This window comes from Schistocerca serialis, chromosome 9, assembly GCF_023864345.2.
Source record: "Schistocerca serialis cubense isolate TAMUIC-IGC-003099 chromosome 9, iqSchSeri2.2, whole genome shotgun sequence".
Classification (NCBI taxonomy): domain Eukaryota; kingdom Metazoa; phylum Arthropoda; class Insecta; order Orthoptera; family Acrididae; genus Schistocerca; species Schistocerca serialis.
The window spans coordinates 497,157,773-497,176,314 of NC_064646.1; the positions used below are offsets into that span (position 1 = coordinate 497,157,773).

At 39.2% G+C, this 18,542-nt stretch overlaps 1 protein-coding gene across 3 annotated transcripts in view; it reads left to right on the forward strand.

The window, feature by feature from the left end:
• LOC126418560 (carbohydrate sulfotransferase 8-like) overlaps window positions 1-18,542 on the forward strand; it is a 153,772-nt gene that overhangs the window by 98,678 nt on the left and 36,552 nt on the right. For all 3 annotated transcript variants that reach the window (XM_050085375.1, XM_050085374.1, XM_050085376.1), the window contains exon 3: window positions 4,587-4,735. In XM_050085375.1, the coding sequence (XP_049941332.1) occupies window positions 4,587-4,735 (149 nt within the window). The remainder of the gene's footprint in view (window positions 1-4,586; window positions 4,736-18,542) is intronic.

Here is an 18,542-nt window from a genome sequence, read left to right on the forward strand (position 1 = left end):
ATGTTGGGCTTCTGGTATAGTTCCTCAAACTCTTGGTTATATCTGATCCTGCATTCCCCTGTGTCTGCATCCAGAACTGGACCAAAGATCTTCTGAAGCACTTTTCTCTCAAAAACGAGGAGCTTATGGAAGTCCTGTTTCTGGATACTTCATGTCTCACAGCCATATAGAACAACAGACTGGATCAGGGTTTTGTACAGTCGAATTTTGTAATCCACTCAAAGTTTTAGCAAGGTCAGAAAACATACCAACACTATGATTTTCCTTGTATATCTCTGCTAGCATTTAATTTGTAATGTCTTGTGGTGCTTTCTCTGTGGAGAATCCATTATGAATCAAAACTGAGAAACAGCAAGTTCTGCTCAGCTAAATCAGTCAGTATTCTATCATTGGTGACATTCTCACTTTTGGGTAGACTGGAAGGAGTGATATTTGCTTATACCAAGTTTTGTAGTGGGCATAAGTCAGCCAGGAAATGTGCCAAGAGTCACTTTTAAGGGTAATCCTATCAGGTCAGCACAAGATTTTAATATTCTAGTGGAAACATCATCATAGCTAACAGAGTTAATATTACTTGGTGAGCTTATGAATTCTGTAATCTCCTTAGATTAGATTAGATTAGATTAGATTAGATTAATGCTAGTTCCATGGATCATGAATATGATATTTCGTAATGATGTGGAACGAGTCGAATTTTCCAATACATGACATAATTAGGTTAATTTAACAACATACTTAAGTTAATATAACAACTTTATTTTTTGTGTTTTTTTGTTTCTCTTTATTTTTTATTTTTATTTTTTTTATTTTTATTTATTTTTTAATATTTTTGTTTTTTTTCTTTTTTTCTTAATTTACATCTAAAAATTCCTCTATGGAGTAGAAGGAGTTGTCATTCAGAAATTCTTTTAATTTCTTCTTAAATACTTGTTGGTTATCTGTCAGACTTTTGATACTATTTGGTAAGTGACCAAATACTTTAGTGCCAGTATAATTCACCCCTTTCTGTGCCAAAGTTAGATTTAATCTTGAATAGTGAAGGTCGTCCTTTCTCCTAGTATTGTAGTTATGCACACTGCTATTACTTTTGAATTGGGTTTGGTTGTTAATAACAAATTTCATAAGAGAGCATATATATTGAGAAGCTACTGTGAATATCCCTAGATCCTTAAATAAATGTCTGCAGGATGATCTTGGGTGGACTCCAGCTATTATTCTGATTACACGCTTTTGTGCAATAAATACTTTATTCCTCAGTGATGAATTACCCCAAAATATGATGCCATATGAAAGCAATGAGTGAAAATAGGCGTAGTAAGCTAATTTACTAAGATGTTTATCACCAAAATTTGCAATGACCCTTATTGCATAAGTAGCTGAACTCAAACGTTTCAGCAGATCATCAATGTGTTTCTTCCAATTTAATCTCTCATCAATGGACATACCTAAAAATTTGGAATATTCTACCTTAGCTATATGCTTCTGATTAAGGTCTATATTTATTAATGGCGTCATACCATTCACTGTACGGAACTGTATGTACTGTGTCTTATCAAAATTCAGTGAGAGTCCGTTTACAAGGAACCACTTAGTAATTTTCTGAAAGACAGTATTGACAATTTCATCAGTTAATTCTTGTTTCTCAGGTGTGATTACTATACTTGTATCATCAGCGAAGAGAACTAACTTTGCCTCTTCATGAATATAGAATGGCAAGTCATTAATATATAATAAGAACAACAAAGAACCCAAGACTGACCCTTGTGGAACCCCATTCTTGATAGTTCCCCAGTTTGAGGAATGTGCTGATCTTTGCATGTTACGAGAACTACTTATTTCAACTTTCTGCACTCTTCCAGTTAGGTATGAATTAAACCATTTGTGCACTGTCACACTCATGCCACAATTCTTGAGCTTGTGTAGCAGAATTTCATGATTTACACAATCAAAAGCCTTTGAGAGATCACAAAAAATCCCAATGGGTGGTGTTCGGTTATTCAGATCATTCAAAATTTGACTGGTGAAAGCATATATGGCATTTTCTGTTGAAAAACCCTTCTGGAAACTGCTTAGATGATAAGCAATTATTGTTTGTATTCAACCAGAATCAAAACAACTTCTGAATGAAAACAATGGCTTCTGTGCCTTGTAACCATTCAGGAGATAGTGCTTCATTTGCAGAACGTTGTTCTGAGTTATCAGCATTTAAACATAAGCAAACAACCCTGCCTCATGTTTTATAGTATTTAAAACCCTCAGCTGCAAACAATGGTGAGGGACAAAGTTGGTTGTTTTGAAAAGTTGTGCAGTAAAGTTTCTAAAAGTCTCATAAATAAGGCATTTCAAGTACATGCAATGTGGTTATTTTTATTAAGATAAGTCATTGTTTTCGAATATATTTGCTATAAAGACAAGAGCATCCACACAATAGTTTGTAGGAGGTGGAGGTGCTAAACATTGGGTTATGGATTATTTTTAATAATTTGGAAGATGAATGGTGACTTCTAAGTTGCGATAAAAAGGTTCCGGTTCTGACCCTGTTAAAAATCTCCACAATACCCAATTTTATATCATTTTATTTTTGACTATACTATATTTCTTCCTTTCCTTGAGAGCTGGGGAGGGGTGGGGGGATGCCACCCCCCTTGCCCCCTGGGAATGGACACCCTTCTGTAAAGACATATTTTTAAAATAGTAAACTCTACCCAAAATTTTGTTCTTAAAATCACAAAACATGTGTTAGCATTGACTTACCATTGTTTACTTGCTGGACAAATCAACAAAACATTATTGTGAAACCTCTCAAAATTCAAATTTAAACATTGCAAATCATTTCTGTTTTTTAATACTAACACTTGCATCAACAATTTTTGTAAAAATAAAGTACAATAACCTCAAAAATTAACCTATGATTCCGTAAGATATAAAATAAATTTTATCTAGCACCTTGCTACAGCATGTAAACAATGTTAAGAATGGCCCTTAACATTTCTACCATCACACTGTCATGCAAATTCACATAAACTATGATAAAGTACAGTACTCAAAATGGTTTTTGTACATATATAAATATTCAATGATATGAATATAATAGAGGGAAACGTTCCATGTGGGAAAAATATATATCTAAAAACAAAGATGATGTGACTTACCAAACAAAAGTGCTGGCATGTTGATAGACACACAAACAAACAAAAACATACACACAAAAATCAAGCTTTCGCAACCAACGGTTGCTTCATCAGGAAAGGGGGAAGGAGAGGGAAAGACGAAAGGATGTGGGTTTTAAGGGAGAGAGTAAGGAGTCATTCCAATCCTGGGAGTGGAAAGACCTACCTTAGGGGGAAAAAAGGACAGGTATACACTCACACACACACACACACACACACACACACACACACACACACACACACATATCCATCTACACATACACAGACACAGGCAGACATTTGTAAATGTCTGCTTGTGTCTGTGTATGTGCAGATGGATATGTGTGTGTGTGTGTGTGCAAGTGTATACCTGTCCTTTTTCCCACTAAGGTAGGTCTTTCCGCTCCCAGGATTGGAATGACTCCTTACTCTCTCCCTTAAAACCCACATCCTTTCGTATTTCCCTCTCCTTCCATATATCCTGATGAAGCAACCGTTGGTTGTGAAACCTTGATTTTTGTGTGTATATTTGAGTTTGTTTGTGTGTCTATCAACATGCCAGCACTTTTGTTTGGTATATAAATATTCAAATTTACTTGATTACCAACAATGTTTGAAGCATATTTGCATCCAGCAACATATTCAGGATCTGCAGGTGAGTTTTAGGTATCCATATCACACTCAGATTCACACCAATTGTTCCTGAAAAGGATTTTTCTGGAATGGACACCATACACATTACTACTAACATTACTACTACTTGCAGCCATGTTTTGGGTATTTACCACTGCCTGCATGCACACGTCTAGGCAAAGCTGCCATTAGCTGGAATCTGAAATTAAAGATAAAGTTGCCATTTCTCGGTTTAATGTGGAACCATCAACTAATGTGAATTGAGCACATCCCTTACCACATTTTACCAGCAGTAACACTGCTTTTTCATTGACTGTCCCTTACCATTGTTTGCAGCTGAAATCTTACTTTAGTAACATTAATTGTTAATGCAGATTCTAAGAGCTGTTTTGCATTGTTAATGTAGACTTAAACTTGGTCCACCTCCCTGAATGTTCTCATTTCTCCACATAGCTGGGAAACAGGAATGAATGAATACTATACTGTCTAGTTGCTGTGGCACTTATGGGTTGTGTTGTGTGAATAATGTGAGAACAACAAGGAAGAAGGAAAGGGAAGAGCAAAGGCTGTGAGACAACAGAAAGAGATAAATGGCATGAGACTATAGGACAGACAGGAACAAGTGGCAACATTAAGAAAAATATTAAAAGTTTGTTCCTGCTGTAGATTGTTCTTGCTAGTGTAAATATTTTTAGTTACTGGTACCATCGAAGAGTACTTCAGTGATCTTAACAGAATAGCTCATTAGGCATTAAAGAAATGTATTTGACATCAATAGTACAGACAAGCAGTATCTGTTTACAGATAGAGGCAGAAATAGAGAACATTCAGCGAATAAGAAGAATAGAGGAAGTATGTTATAAGCACAATCTTGGCTTGTATAAACACACAGATGATCCACCAAAATTAATACATCCACCTGCTCCACAGTATGGCGTATTCTACATTGACAGGTAATTATGAAATCAATGCAGAACCAATAACTTTTGTGGTATGTTCACTTTCTTTATTTTATGTCTCTAGAGCAAGGACTGTTGCAATGATCACCTAATAAGAACTGGAAGAATGTTCAAACAGCTTAAGTAGCAGTCCTTTTCTTGTTTTAAAAATTGATATTTGAAAACTACAGAAATAGTTAAAATTAAATTTGTTGCTCTGAGTAATATGTAATAAATTATACTGTGTTGCTGACAATTCTGAAGACATTGAGATGTTTAATATATATTTAAGCATACAGACTGAAGTGGCAAGTGAAAATTTATACCGAGGCTGGAATCGAATCCAAATCTCCTGCTTACTAGGCAGGGCAGGTGTGTTAGCCACTAGGCCACCTTGGCACAGTGGTTCACACAACTGAACAGATTACCCTGGTGCTCTTGCCCTCTCAATTGATTAATTCTCACTGCCATCCCAGTCTACTTTGGATCAAGGAGGGAGGCATGCCAGGGTAATCCGTGCAGTTGTGTGAAAACACCGGCCTAGTAAGCAGGAGACTCAGGTTTGATCCCTGGCCTTGGTACAAATTTTTACTCACTGCTTCAGTCTATATAAATAATATCATATATGTATGAGACCAGTGAAGTTTCTGAGGTTGTCATGTCATTTGCGTATATTTAAGCCTTTACTTGGATAATGGGAAATCCTCATCTGCCCTTGGAAATGTTTTGCAGTTTAAAATCTGGTTTCAGAATCTCCGCATTACCATTATATAATCAGCCTGTAAACTTCTGGTTTCTCTTGATTTCTTGTACATTTACAACCTTCTTTCCATGATTCTTAAACTAATACTATACAAACACAGGAAACTAAACCTAGCAACAATCAGCATTGTAGTTGTAAATTGTCATAGCTGTGTTGGAAAATAACCAGAGCTCCAAGTGCTAATACACAACACTGAACATCAAATTGTTATAGGTATGGAAAGCTGGCTAAAGCAGGAAATGAATTCAGCCAAATTTTTTACAAATAACCTAACCATTTTCAGAAAGGAAGGGTTAAATACAGTAGGTGGTGGAGTGTTTATTGCTGCCAGTAGTAGAAATTGAAGTAGATAGTTCCTGTGAGATAGTATGGGTAGAAAACTGGAATAAATTAATAATTTTTTTTTTCATCAATCCAACCCCTCTCCCACCCCACACCCTCCCCCTCCAACTCAGACGATACAGTTGCTGAACAGTTCAACAACAACTTGAATCTCATTTCAGATAGGTACTCCACTCATACAATTATAGTTGGTGGTGACTTCAGTCTACTCTAGATACATTCGTGAAAATAAATGTTTAAAGTCAGTGGTAGGCATAAAATGTCCAAAATTGTTCTGAATGCATTCTCAGAAGATTATTTGGAATATTTAGTTCCATGACTCCACATGAAGTGTAAATGGTTGTGAAGACATACTTGACCTCTTAGAAACAAATGATCCTGATGAAATGGGAAGCATCATGATGTACACAGGGATTAGTGAGCACAATATTGCTGTAGCGAGATTGAATACTATAACATCATAACCCACCAAAAATAAATGCAATATATATTTATTTAGAGAAGCAAGCACATAAAAATGCACTTGATGCCTTCCTAAGAGACAGTATCCACTTTTTTCTGATCTGACTATGTAAGCATATACCAGATGTGGTTTAAATTCAAAGAAATAATATTGACAGAAATTGAGAGACATACACCAAATATGGTGATGGTAGAGACCCCTCATCATACACAAAACAGGTCAGAACACTGTTGGAGAAGCAACAAAAAAATCCTGTCAAATTTAAAAGAATGCAAAAGCCCCCATCACTGGTGAAGTTTTACAGAAGCTTGAAATGAGTGCAAACTTCAATTTGAGATGATTTTAATAGTTTCCACAATGAAACTCTGTCTCCAAATCTGGCAGAGAATCCAAAGAGATTCTGGTCATATGTAAAGTACACCAACAGAGAGTCACACTCAGTACCTTCACTGCACAATAACAATAGTGATGGTACTGATGACAGTGCCACTAAACCAAGGTAATAAATACAGCTTACCAAAATTCCTTCACCAGAAACAATGAAGTAAATATTCCAGAATTCGAATCAAAAACAACTGCCAACATGAGTAACTTAGAAGTAGATATTCTCAGTGTAGTAAAACAGCTTAAACAACTTAATAAAGCCAAGGCCTCCCACGTAGTTTGTATACTAGTCAGGATCCTTCCAGAATATGGTCATGCAATAGCTCCATATTTTGGTCATCCATCGAAAGATGTGCACCTGAAGACTGGAAAGCTACACAAGTCACACCAATACCCAGAAAGGAAATAGGCATAATCCACTGGATTTCAGACCCATGTCACTAATGCCAATTTTCAGTATGGGGTTTTGGAACATATATTGTGTCTGAACATTATGGGTTATCTTGAAGAAAAGGATTAGTTGTCAAACAGCCAACACCGATTCAGAAAATATCATCCTTGTGAAACACAACTGCCTCTTTACCCTCATGAAGTAATGAGTGCTATTGACAAGGGATGTCAAATTTATTCAATATTTTTAGATTTCCAGCAGATGTTTGACACTGTTGCTCAGAAACAACTTCTAATCAAATTGTTCAGGAATAAAGGAGATGACTCCCCAAAAGGCACTGCATTGTCGGTAGATACAAAAACATAAACAAAAGTATAGAATACACTTCCTTTTTCTAGTTGTAGGAACACACACACACACACACACACACACACACACAACACACACACACACACACACACACACACACACACACACACACACACACACACACTGTTGAATTACCTCCTTAGGTGTAGGCTAGGGAGGTTATGGGAGTGAAGGATATGTTGGAAGGATAGCTCCCATCTGTGTAGCTCAGAAAAGATGGTGGTGGTGGGGAGGATACAGATGTCATGGGTTGTGAAGCAGCCTTCGAGATCTTGCATTGTGGACAGCTTGTTAGTTGTCATACCAATGTAAAACACTATGTAGCTGTTGCAGCAGAGCTGTTATATAACATGGCTGTTCACAGGTGGCCCAGCCTGTTATGGGGTAGGATAATCCAGTGCTGGGACTGGAATAGGTGATACTGGGTGGATGGATTGGCCAGGTCTTGCATCTGTGTCTTCCACGGGGGTGGGAGTGACATACGAATGGATTAGGATATTGTGGAGGTTGGATCAGCAGTGGAACACCACTTTGAGAGGGATTGGAAGTATCTTGGGTAGGATATCCCTCATTTCAGGGCATGACAGTAGATAACCAAAGCTCTGGCAAAGGACCTGCTTCAGTCATTCCAGTCTGTAGGGGTATTGGATGACAAGGGGAGCACTTCTTTATGGTTGGTTCTTGGGAAGGATGGGAGGATCAGGTGTGTGTGAGGATATGGCATAGGAAACCTGTCTGTGAATTAAGGCTAAAGGGTGTTGCCTGTCTCCCAAGGCCTTTGTGAGGCAGTCAGTACAATGGGTGATGGAGTTCTCATCACAGCAAATGTGTCTATCACAGGTGGTCCAGTTCTATAGAAAGCATTTTTTGGTGTGGAAAGGGTGGCAGCTGTCAAAGTGCAGGTACTTTTGGCAATTGGTTGGCTACATGTGGAATGAGGGAGATTGACATCCAGGAAGGTGGCACAATGGGTGGAGGAGGATCGGGTGAAGTGGATGGGAGAGAATGTGTTGAAGTTGTGGAGGAATGAAAATAAGATATTCTGGTCTTGAGTCCAGATTATAAAGATGTTATCAATAAACGTGAAAGAAACCGGGGGTTTGGCGTTTTGGGAAGCAAGGAAGGTCTCCTCTAAGTAGCCCATGAAGAGGTTGGCATAGGAGGGTTCACAGCTAAATGTGCTTCCAAAAAGACAAATTTTCCTTCCTGTAAATGATCTCAGCTGTGGATATTTCTCTCCAGTCAAATAAGTTTTATAAAATTTGACCAGGTTTACTTCTTCAAATTTAGATTTTAAAGATAAATCTTCCTGAAGTTCCATTCAAAGTTTTATGGGGCCTTCTCTACATCACATGTTATGGGTTAGCAAATATAGCAAACATGCTGTCTGCATTCCTGAAATCAGAAAACCTTGTGCTAAATTGCACTAACAATGATTTCAGCTCATCAGCATAAGTAACGTAATCAACATTTTCGTGAGTTGGCACTGTAGGAATGTGGTAAAAGTTTCCAGCTCTCATCTGCATTTCCCACAAACTCATCTTTGCCTAAAAAGCTTTCAGATGGCTGTATAATTTGTGGATTAACTGCCCTTGTTTCTTGAGTTTGTAATTTAAGTCATTTTAATGAGCTGTGATGTCAATCAGAAATGCTAAATCACAAATCCATTGGTGTCATTTATTTCAGCCAATGGTTTCCCTTTGATAGCGGTAAAATGTCCTATTTCTTGTCAAAGATTATAAAAAGTTTTAGTATTTTGCCCCTACTCAGCCATCTCACTTTGCAATGGTAAGCTAAATCTTCATTTTTGGGGCACAGGTTGTCCAAATTCTGTTTGAATTGGCAGTGATTTAGTGCATGGGACTTAATGAAATTGATGCTCATGGTAACCACATCCATGGCATGTGTCGTTTTAATTGAGTTAGCACAGAAATTTTCTTGGTGAATAATGCAGTGAAGGACTGTTAAACTTTCTTTGTAATATTTAGTTCAGAAGATTTTCATTTAATGTGCCAATAAAACCTTTTTGTGAAGTGACCATCGCAGGTACTCCATCAGAAGAAGCTCCAGTGAGTTGACTACACTGCAGGTTGATGGTTTTGATGATTTTTTTCAACTTCATGAAAAACATCTTCACCAGTAGTGTTTGCTTATAATGGCTGTAGTGCTAATAATTCTTCTGTTATTTTGAAGTCCTCATGTATCTGAAAAATCAGTGCTCTCATCCAAAGCAATGTCAAATGCTTTGAATGTGGCAGCGCGACTACACAGACTTTTTTAATGTCACCAGTCATCATCTCAGTTTGTTGAACCACTGTTTGTTGTGACAAACTTTTTTTCTCAAACACTTTTTTTATCAGGATGTAGTACATCTGCAATTTACAAGAGGCCCTCCTTCATGAATTCGCCTTCAGAAGAAGGCTTTAATGACTTGGTAATGTTTCTGCTCACTATAAAATTAGATTTAACCAAAATCTCCTACTATGTCCTCAGTTTGGCAAATATTTGCTGTTGCTTGTTCAAATTGGAAATTAATAACTTAATTTGGGCTTTCCGCTGTTGCCCTGTAAGCGGTTGTTGAGCAGTATGTTTTGTAGAAAAGTGTCTTTTCATTTTATATCCTTTCACAACAGATAATGATTCACTACACAACAAGCAAATGAGTTTATTGTTGTACATCTCTTTCTTCTGGAATTGTCGACATTCAGCATCTACTTTCCTCTTCTTAACACCGGATATTTTGTGAATAAATGTTTTGCCCAGAGACACTTGCACAAAATTAAGAAACAACTAGCACAGAACTTCACATGTGAACTGACAACAAAGAACTAGTCTGTTCAGTGGCACCCGCTCGCGTTGTTAAAATCGCCACATTTTGTGGGCAGTTGGTAATTTTAGTGGCATTGCTGCCCACTACAAGTGTTTGCATTCTATCATAGGCACAGACATAGGCCATAAATAATGTGCACATTTGAGTTGTGTGCTGCAGCAGTGGTGGGAGGCAGCTCTGTACCATGCTACACATGCAAAGTGCTAATGAGGTATCGGCCACTTCCACAGTGACAGCTAATGGAGCAACTGCCATTTTCTGAGGCCAGCTCTTGCCTGTGTGGAATCCATTGCCTTGGAAACACCAGCCATCCACCACAACCTCAGACATGTCATCACGCTGTGTTCTGTCTGGCCAAGTCTTTAAGCAAGACTTTCACTGGTCTGTATCATGAGTTGCAAACCTGTGCCAAGCCTAGCCGGGCTTTGGCAAGAATATCCAAAAATGTGTCCCGGGCAGAGTACAGTGTGATCGCCCTGTCCTCTCCCATGGATATTGTCCATGTTGTTGTTGTTGTGGTCTTCAGTCCTGAGACTGGTTTGATGCAGCTCTCCAAGCTACTCTATCCTGTGCAAGCTTCTTCATCTCCCAGTACTTACTGCAACCTACATCCTTCGGAATCTGCTTAGTGTAGTCATCTCTTGGTCTCCCTCTACGATTTTTACCTTCCACGCTGCCCTCCAATGCTAAATTTGTGATTCCTTGATGCCTCAAAACATGTCCTACCAACCGATCCCTTCTTCTAGTCAAGTTGTGCCACAAACTTCTCTTCTCCCCAATCCTATTCAATACCTCCTCATTAGTTACGTGATCTACCCACCTTATCTTCACCATTCTTCTGTAGCACCACATTTCGAAAGCTTCTAAAAATGACTCTGAGCACTATTGGGCTTAACTACTGTGGTCATCAGTCCCCTAGAACTTAGAACTACTTAAACCTAACTAACCTAAGGACATCACACACATCCATGCCCAAGGCAGGATTCGAACCTGCGACCGTAGCAGTCGCGTGGTTCCGGACTGCGCGCCTAGAACCGCTAGACCATCGAAAGCTTCTATTCTCTTCTTGTCCAAACTAGTTATCGTCCATGTTTCACTTCCATACATGGCTACACTCCATACAAATACTTTCAGAAATGACTTCCTGACACTTAAATCTATACTCGATGTTAACAAATTTCTCTTCTTCAGAAACGATTTCCTTGCCATTGCCAGTCTACATTTTATATCCTCTCTACTTCGACCATCATCAGTTATTTTACTCCCTAAATAGCAAAACTCCTTTACTAGTTTAAGTGTCTCATTTCCTAATCTAATTCCCTCAGCATCACCCGATTTAATTTGACTACATTCCATTATCCTCGTTTTGATTTTGTTGATGTTCATTTTATATCCTCCTTTCAAGACACTGTCCATTCTGTTTAACAGCTCTTCCAAGTCCTTTGCTGTCTCTGACAGAATTACAATGTCATCGGCAAACCTCAAAGTTTTTACTTCTTCTCCATGAATGTTAATACCTACTCCAAATTTTTCTTTTGTTTCCTTTACTGCTTGCTCAATATACAGATTGAATAACATCGGGGAGAGGCTACAACCCTGTCTCACTCCTTTCCATGATCAGGATTGAAATCAGTCGTGGTTCTGATCCAGCCCACAGGCCATTGGTTGCCCACCTGGCTGCCCACCCATTACCTCAGATATCTTACCCTGCATCCGTTAGAGAGAGAGAGAGAGAGAGAGAGAGAGAGAGAGAGAGAGGTGTGTGTGTGTGTGTGTGTGTGTGTGTGTGTGTGTGTGTGTGTGTGTGTGAGTGTGTGTGTGTGTTTTGATGAGTCATCTTCTTTGTTCCTAAATAATTCATAATTTTCAACCAGAACTTCCCATACATTATTTGAATCAAATTTCATGGCTATAGAGTATCATCTCAGTTGTATGACTGGATTCATTATTTCCCATCAGAAGGACACATTTCATAGTAATTAATGAGGAGTCATAGAGTAAAGCAGAAGTAATAGCTGGCATTTTCCAAGGAAGTGTTATAGGCTCTTTGCTGTTCCTTATTTACATTAATGATTTAGAAGACAATATGAGTAGCCCTCTTACATTATTTGTGGAGGATACTGTCATCTACCATCTTATAAAGTCATCAGGGATCAAAACAAATTTAGAAATGATTTGGACAAGATTTGTGTATGGTGCAAGAAGTGACTCTAAATAATGAGTCATCCACATGAGTATTAAAAGAAATCACACAAATCTAAAAATTGTAAAATCAACTACATACTAGGGATTACGATTATGAATAACTTCAATTGGAATGATCACATAGATAATGTTGTGGGTAAAGCAAACCAGACACTGTGTGATTTATTGGCAAAACACTTAGAAGATGCAACAAGACTGCTGAAGAGACTGCTTACACTCTATTTGTCCACTCTCTTCTGGAATACTGCTGTGCAGTGTGGGATCCACATCAGTTAGATCAACAGAGAACAACGAAAAAGTTCAAAGAAAGGCAGCTCTTTTGTACTATCAAGAAATAAGGAAAATGAGTGCTGCAGATATGATATGTTGGGGTGACAACCATTAAAACAGAGGCATTTTTCATTGTGGCAGTACCTACACATGAAATTTCAATAGCCAACTTTCTCATCAGTGTGTGGAAATATTTTGTTAGAGCTCACCTATATATGCATTAATGATCAGCACAATGAAATAAGAGAAATCAGAGCTTGTACATAAAAATTTGTGTGTTAGTGTTTTTTCCTGCACTTTCTGACAGTGGAACAGCAGAGAAACAGGTTGAAGGTGGTTTGATGAACTCTCTGCCAGGCACTTAATTGTGAATTGCAAAGTAATCATGAAGATGTAGATGTATATGTGAGTGTTAGCTATTAAATACTACCAGGTAGCTTCCCCTTTCAGTCCTTTCTCCCAGTCTGTCTTCTCCCAATGTTCTTCTTTCTTTTCATACTGTCAAATTCCAGTCATTCATTACAATTAAATTTGTGTGTCTTGTAACATGGTAAAAACACTGGAGCACCAAAGAAACTGGTACAGGCATGTATATTCAAATTCAGAGATATGTAAACAGGGAGAATATGGCGCTGCAGTCGGCAACTCCTACATTGGACAACAAGCATCTGGCGCAGTTGTTAAATTGGTTACTGCTGCTACAATGGCAGGTTATCAAGATTTAAGTCAGTTTGATTGTGGTGTTATAGTCAGTGCATGAGCGATGCGACGCAGCATATCTGAGGTAGTGATGATGTGGGGATTTTCCCATATGACCATTTCATGAGTGTACCGTAAATATCAGAAATCCAGTAAAACATCAAATCTCCAACATTGTTGTGGCCAAAAAAAGATCCTGCAAGAATTGGACCAATGACAACTGGATAGAATTGTTCAACATGACAGAAGTGGAACCCTTCCACAAATTGCAGCATATTTCAATGCTGGGCCATCAACAAGTGTCAGCGTGCAAACCATTCAACAAAACATCATCAATATGGGCTTTCGGAGCCGAAGGCCTACTCGTGTATCCTTGATGATTGCATGACACAAGGCTTTACACCTTGCCTGGGCCTGTTAACACTGACATTGGATTGTTGATGACTGGAAACATGTACCTGGTTGGACAAGTCTCATTTCAAATTGTATCGAGTGGGTGGATGTGTGCGGGTTTGAAGACAACCTCATGAATCCTTGTACCCTGCATGTCAGCAGACGTCTTTTTATGCTGGTGGAGGCTCTGCAATGATGTGGGGAGTGTACAATTGGAGTGATATGGGGTCCTAGATACATCTAGATACAATTCTGGTAGGTGACACACACATAAGCATCCTGCATCCATTCATATCCATTGTGCATTCTGATGGACTTGGGCAGTTCCAGCAGGACAATGCAACACCCAACACATTCAGAATTGCTACTTCTGAGTTTAAACACTTCCGCTGGCCAGCAAACTCCCCAGACAAGAACATTATTGTGCATATCTGGGGTGCCTTGCAACATGCTGTTCAGAAGAGATCTCTTATGGACAGCTCTGCAGGATTCATGATGTCAATTCCCTCCAGCACTACTTCAGACATTATTCGAGTCCCTACCATGTCATGTTGCGGCACTTCTGCATGGTTGCAGGGGCCCTACATGATATTAGGCAGCTGGACCAGTTTATTTAGCTCTTCAGTACAATTTTTTATGCTATCTCTGATTTTTTCAGTCTTTTCATCTGCTAGTACTAGTACTAGTACCAGTACTAACACACGGACTAATGGTTTTGTCTGTGTCTTGGCTATGATGATGTTCACTATGCTGTTCATAATAGCTTATCTGCATTCTTAATTTGTTTTTAATTATTAGACCTATTCATGCATTACTACTATTTGCTTCTGCATCAATAATCCTTTACTCACCTGACAAGAAGTCTTGTTCTCCTTGTCACCACACTTCACTATTTCCCACTATTTATAATAATGACCAGTGTCACCATGTTGAGAAAGGATAGGGTGCATAGAGTTAATTATAATGTGCAGTGGTTCTGGAGGAAATAGCAGTCTATTCTTTCCACAGTTCCTTGTCCACTTAATGAAGATGTCATCAAAGAACATGAACCAACAAGGGTAATGTGTTGAAAGAAAAGAAACATTTCCTCTAGATGGCCCATAAGCATATGTAGGATAGCTCTTTCTAAGCAGCCCGTAGAGAGATTGATTTGTCCCTGTAGATGTTAGGGAAATTTAGTTTTAGATCTGGTCTTTAAAAGAGAAACTACTGTGATTCAGAATGTGGTTTACTATGTAAATTAATAAGGAGGCAGCGCTCTCATGTCTAATGTGCAGGGACATTGCATCAACAGTGACAAGTAAAGAGCCTATTGGTAATGGTAGTAGTAATTGTTTGCCTAGTAAAAAAAGGTTGTGCATGAAGTAATTAGTGTATAGGATGTGAAACCATGAAAAACTGGTTGAGCTTGCTGGTCAACAAAGGCAGAGAATCTTCATGGAACATTGTAAGCAGCCACAATGCAGTAACCAGAAATAATCCAGTGGTGTTGGCTTTATGAGCACATAAATGGTCAGTGTTAGGGAAAGATGGGTTCAGATGACAGGTTTAGAGAAACAGCTCCATGATGGAGCTCTGGGATTATAGTGACAAGGCTTTTTAGTGGAGGTGTCTAAAACTGTTGGAGACTCACAGTCATGCTGTCATTGTGGTTCATACCAGGGCACTGAAACCATGTTACTGGAGAAAATGTTGGGTTCAGGATTGATTTTTTAATTCATGTGTATTTGCTTGCTTTAGTTTTATGGTGAATAGTTGGGTAGGTGGTGAAGAAATGTTTATAGCAAAGGGTAAGCAATTCCTTGACGAACTCAACGCCGTTAACCCAGGGTCAGGACTGGCATTCAAACGTTTTAAGGGGACTCAGACTTTTATAGAGTCTAGCTTTTCAGAGGACAAGATGAAGGCAACATTGGTGGTGTGGGGGTTTATTTGTGATTAGTCCGCTTTATTAAAACTTGGAGGGAGTTTCAGGGAATGTGGAAGATGACACAAATCAAGGCAAGGTCTGGAATGTGTGAGGGAGGGATTAGTGAGTAGAGTCAATGGAAGCAGTGGGTGCCCTGATGGCCAAAAGAACATTGTCAAATGATCTTTCACAAAATCTAAAGAAATTCTGGTTGTATCTTAGTGGCACCAAAGTTAGTATTGTCACTCATGGCCAAGACAGGAACTTAATAGAGATTAACAAAGCAAAAGTAGAAATGCTTTGTTTTCAAATGTTCCTTTGCAGAGGAAAATACACAAGTCCATCATCATCATCTTGAACAGTTTTCAGCCCCAGACTGGGTCTACTTGGAACATGAGTGTTGCCACATAGTCCTGTTTCCCCATCCTCTTCCTGCGTTCACTCTATTCCATTCCTTGCCTCTTTTTTCAACACAATCCTCCATTTTTTTGGCCATCCATCCGTCATTCTTTTCCTTGGTTGTTTCCTTTTCATTGCCATTCCATGTATCTTCTTGGGAATCATCTTGTTTTCCATTCTCTTCAAGTGCCCAGCCAATCTTACTCTTCATGTTTCTATTGTGCTCTGGAAGTGTTCCTCTTCCACTGTTTCTCTTCCCTTTCATTCCTCATCCTGTCTCTCCTTGTTACTTCTATCTAATTCTGAAGAACTTCATTTCACATGCCTGTAATCTGCTCATGTATCTTTTCTTAATTCCCCTTGTTTCAGATGCACTGGTCGGTAGTCAGACTTCAGTACATTATTTTTTTTCTTCCTTTGGGACATCTTTGCTCCAAACCCAGCTCGTAACACTTCACAAGAACGCTTGCACCTGTCTGCTGTGTTCACTGGTCTCTTTCTCATTTCTTCCATTTTCTTCTATCCCACTTTCTAAGTACATGACACTCTTCACTTTCTTCATTTGTCCACCTCCAACCCTTATTCAGCTAGTTGGTCTATCTTTCTTTCTCATTGTAACCAGGATGTCACATTTGTTTACATTCAGTTTCATTCCAGTCTGCCTCACAGTTTCTTTCCAAGCATCCAGCTGTTCCTAAATCTCTGTTTCATCAAGTCATCTGCAGACACTATTGCTTTCATCCTGTCTTCTCAATTTTTTTCAGCCACCTTAGTTATTATCTCATCCAAGACCACAGTGAAGAGGAGAGGTGACATGCACTGCCCCGTTTCACACTACTTGTTTGCTGGACCCACTATGTCCTTTCATTTCCCACTTTCACACAACTCAGACTTCCACAGTATATCGCCTCCATTCTGATTGTTGTCTATTTTTCCACTCCCTTCTTTTCTAGTACTTCCCAGACCTTTCTCCTACAGATGCCTCTTTACACTGACAGAAAAAAAATCACAACATGAAAAAGTAATTAATGAAGAGTAATGAAATTTTGGGAATATATTTGTCTAGGTAACATCTGTAAGTGACTACCATTGCCAGGTAACTGGTTACTGTAAGTGTGAGATAAGCCATCATAAATGTGAAATGCTGATACATTAATAATAGGTGTAACCACTAGAGTGTTGAATGCAAGCATTCAAACATGTATGCTTTGTAGGATGGAGTTCCATGCCTGTTGCACTTGGTCAGTCAGTACAGGGGCGGTTAATGTTGGTTGTGGATGGTGCTGGAGTTGTCGTCCAATGGTGTCCCATATGTGCTGGATAGGAGTCAGATCTGGTGATAAAGCAGACCAAGGCAACATGTCGATACTCAGTAGAGCATGTCAGATTACAATTGCGGTATGTGGGTGAGTGTTATCCTGTTGGAAAACACCCCCTGGAATGCTGTTTATGAATGCCACCATAACAGGTCAAATAGCAAGAATGATGAAAAAATTGGCAGTTAGGATGCATGGGATATCCACGGGTGTGATCCTGGCCTCCTCCTAACCAACAATGGCACCAGAGCAGAAACAGCTTTCATCAGAAAACACAACTGATCTCCACTCTGCCCTCCAGTGAGCTCTTGCTTGACACCACTGAAGTTGCAGATGGCAGTGGTTTGAGGTCAGTAGAATGCATGCCACAGGGTGTTTGGCTCAGAGCTGTCACTGAAGTAATAGATTTGTAACAATTCATTGTATCACTGTGGTAGCAACTGCTGCTCAGTTGCTGCTGCAGATGCGGTAAAATGCACCAGACCTATACACCTCTCGGTAGTGCCACAGGGCTGTCCAGAGCCCGGTCTTCTCACATCTCTACATTCTCATGGACACTGCTGCCAGCAGTCATGTACAGTGGCTACATTCCCGTGAGGTCTTTCTGCAGTATCACAGAAGGAACATCCATTGGCTTGTAGCCCTATTACACAATCCCATTCAAACTCAGTGTTGATAATGGTGTCTATGTCACCTTTAAGGTGATCTCAACTCACCACATCCAAACTCAAAAGTAACTAATGCTCACAACTGTTACAGCATATGTTTAAAACAAACTGGATTTTCATTCTCACAGTGGTACTAAGGCCCCACTCTTATGTGTCAAGTGAAATTTTGATAGGCATCATCTTTCAGATATAGAAACATGACTGCCAACTTTCGTTTTTGTGGTACAGTTCCTTCTCGGTGCAGCTCCCCCCCCCCCCCCCCCCCCCCCCCCCCTCCCGTATATCGAGTAAGGGCATAACAAGATCTCCCCCAAATTCATAGTGGTCCTCCAGAAGCTGCCTCACTGCAAATATAAGGACAATAACTAATCTCCTCTCTCCATTTGTTCTGGATTTTGTTCGGATTCTGCTGTCCATGGTG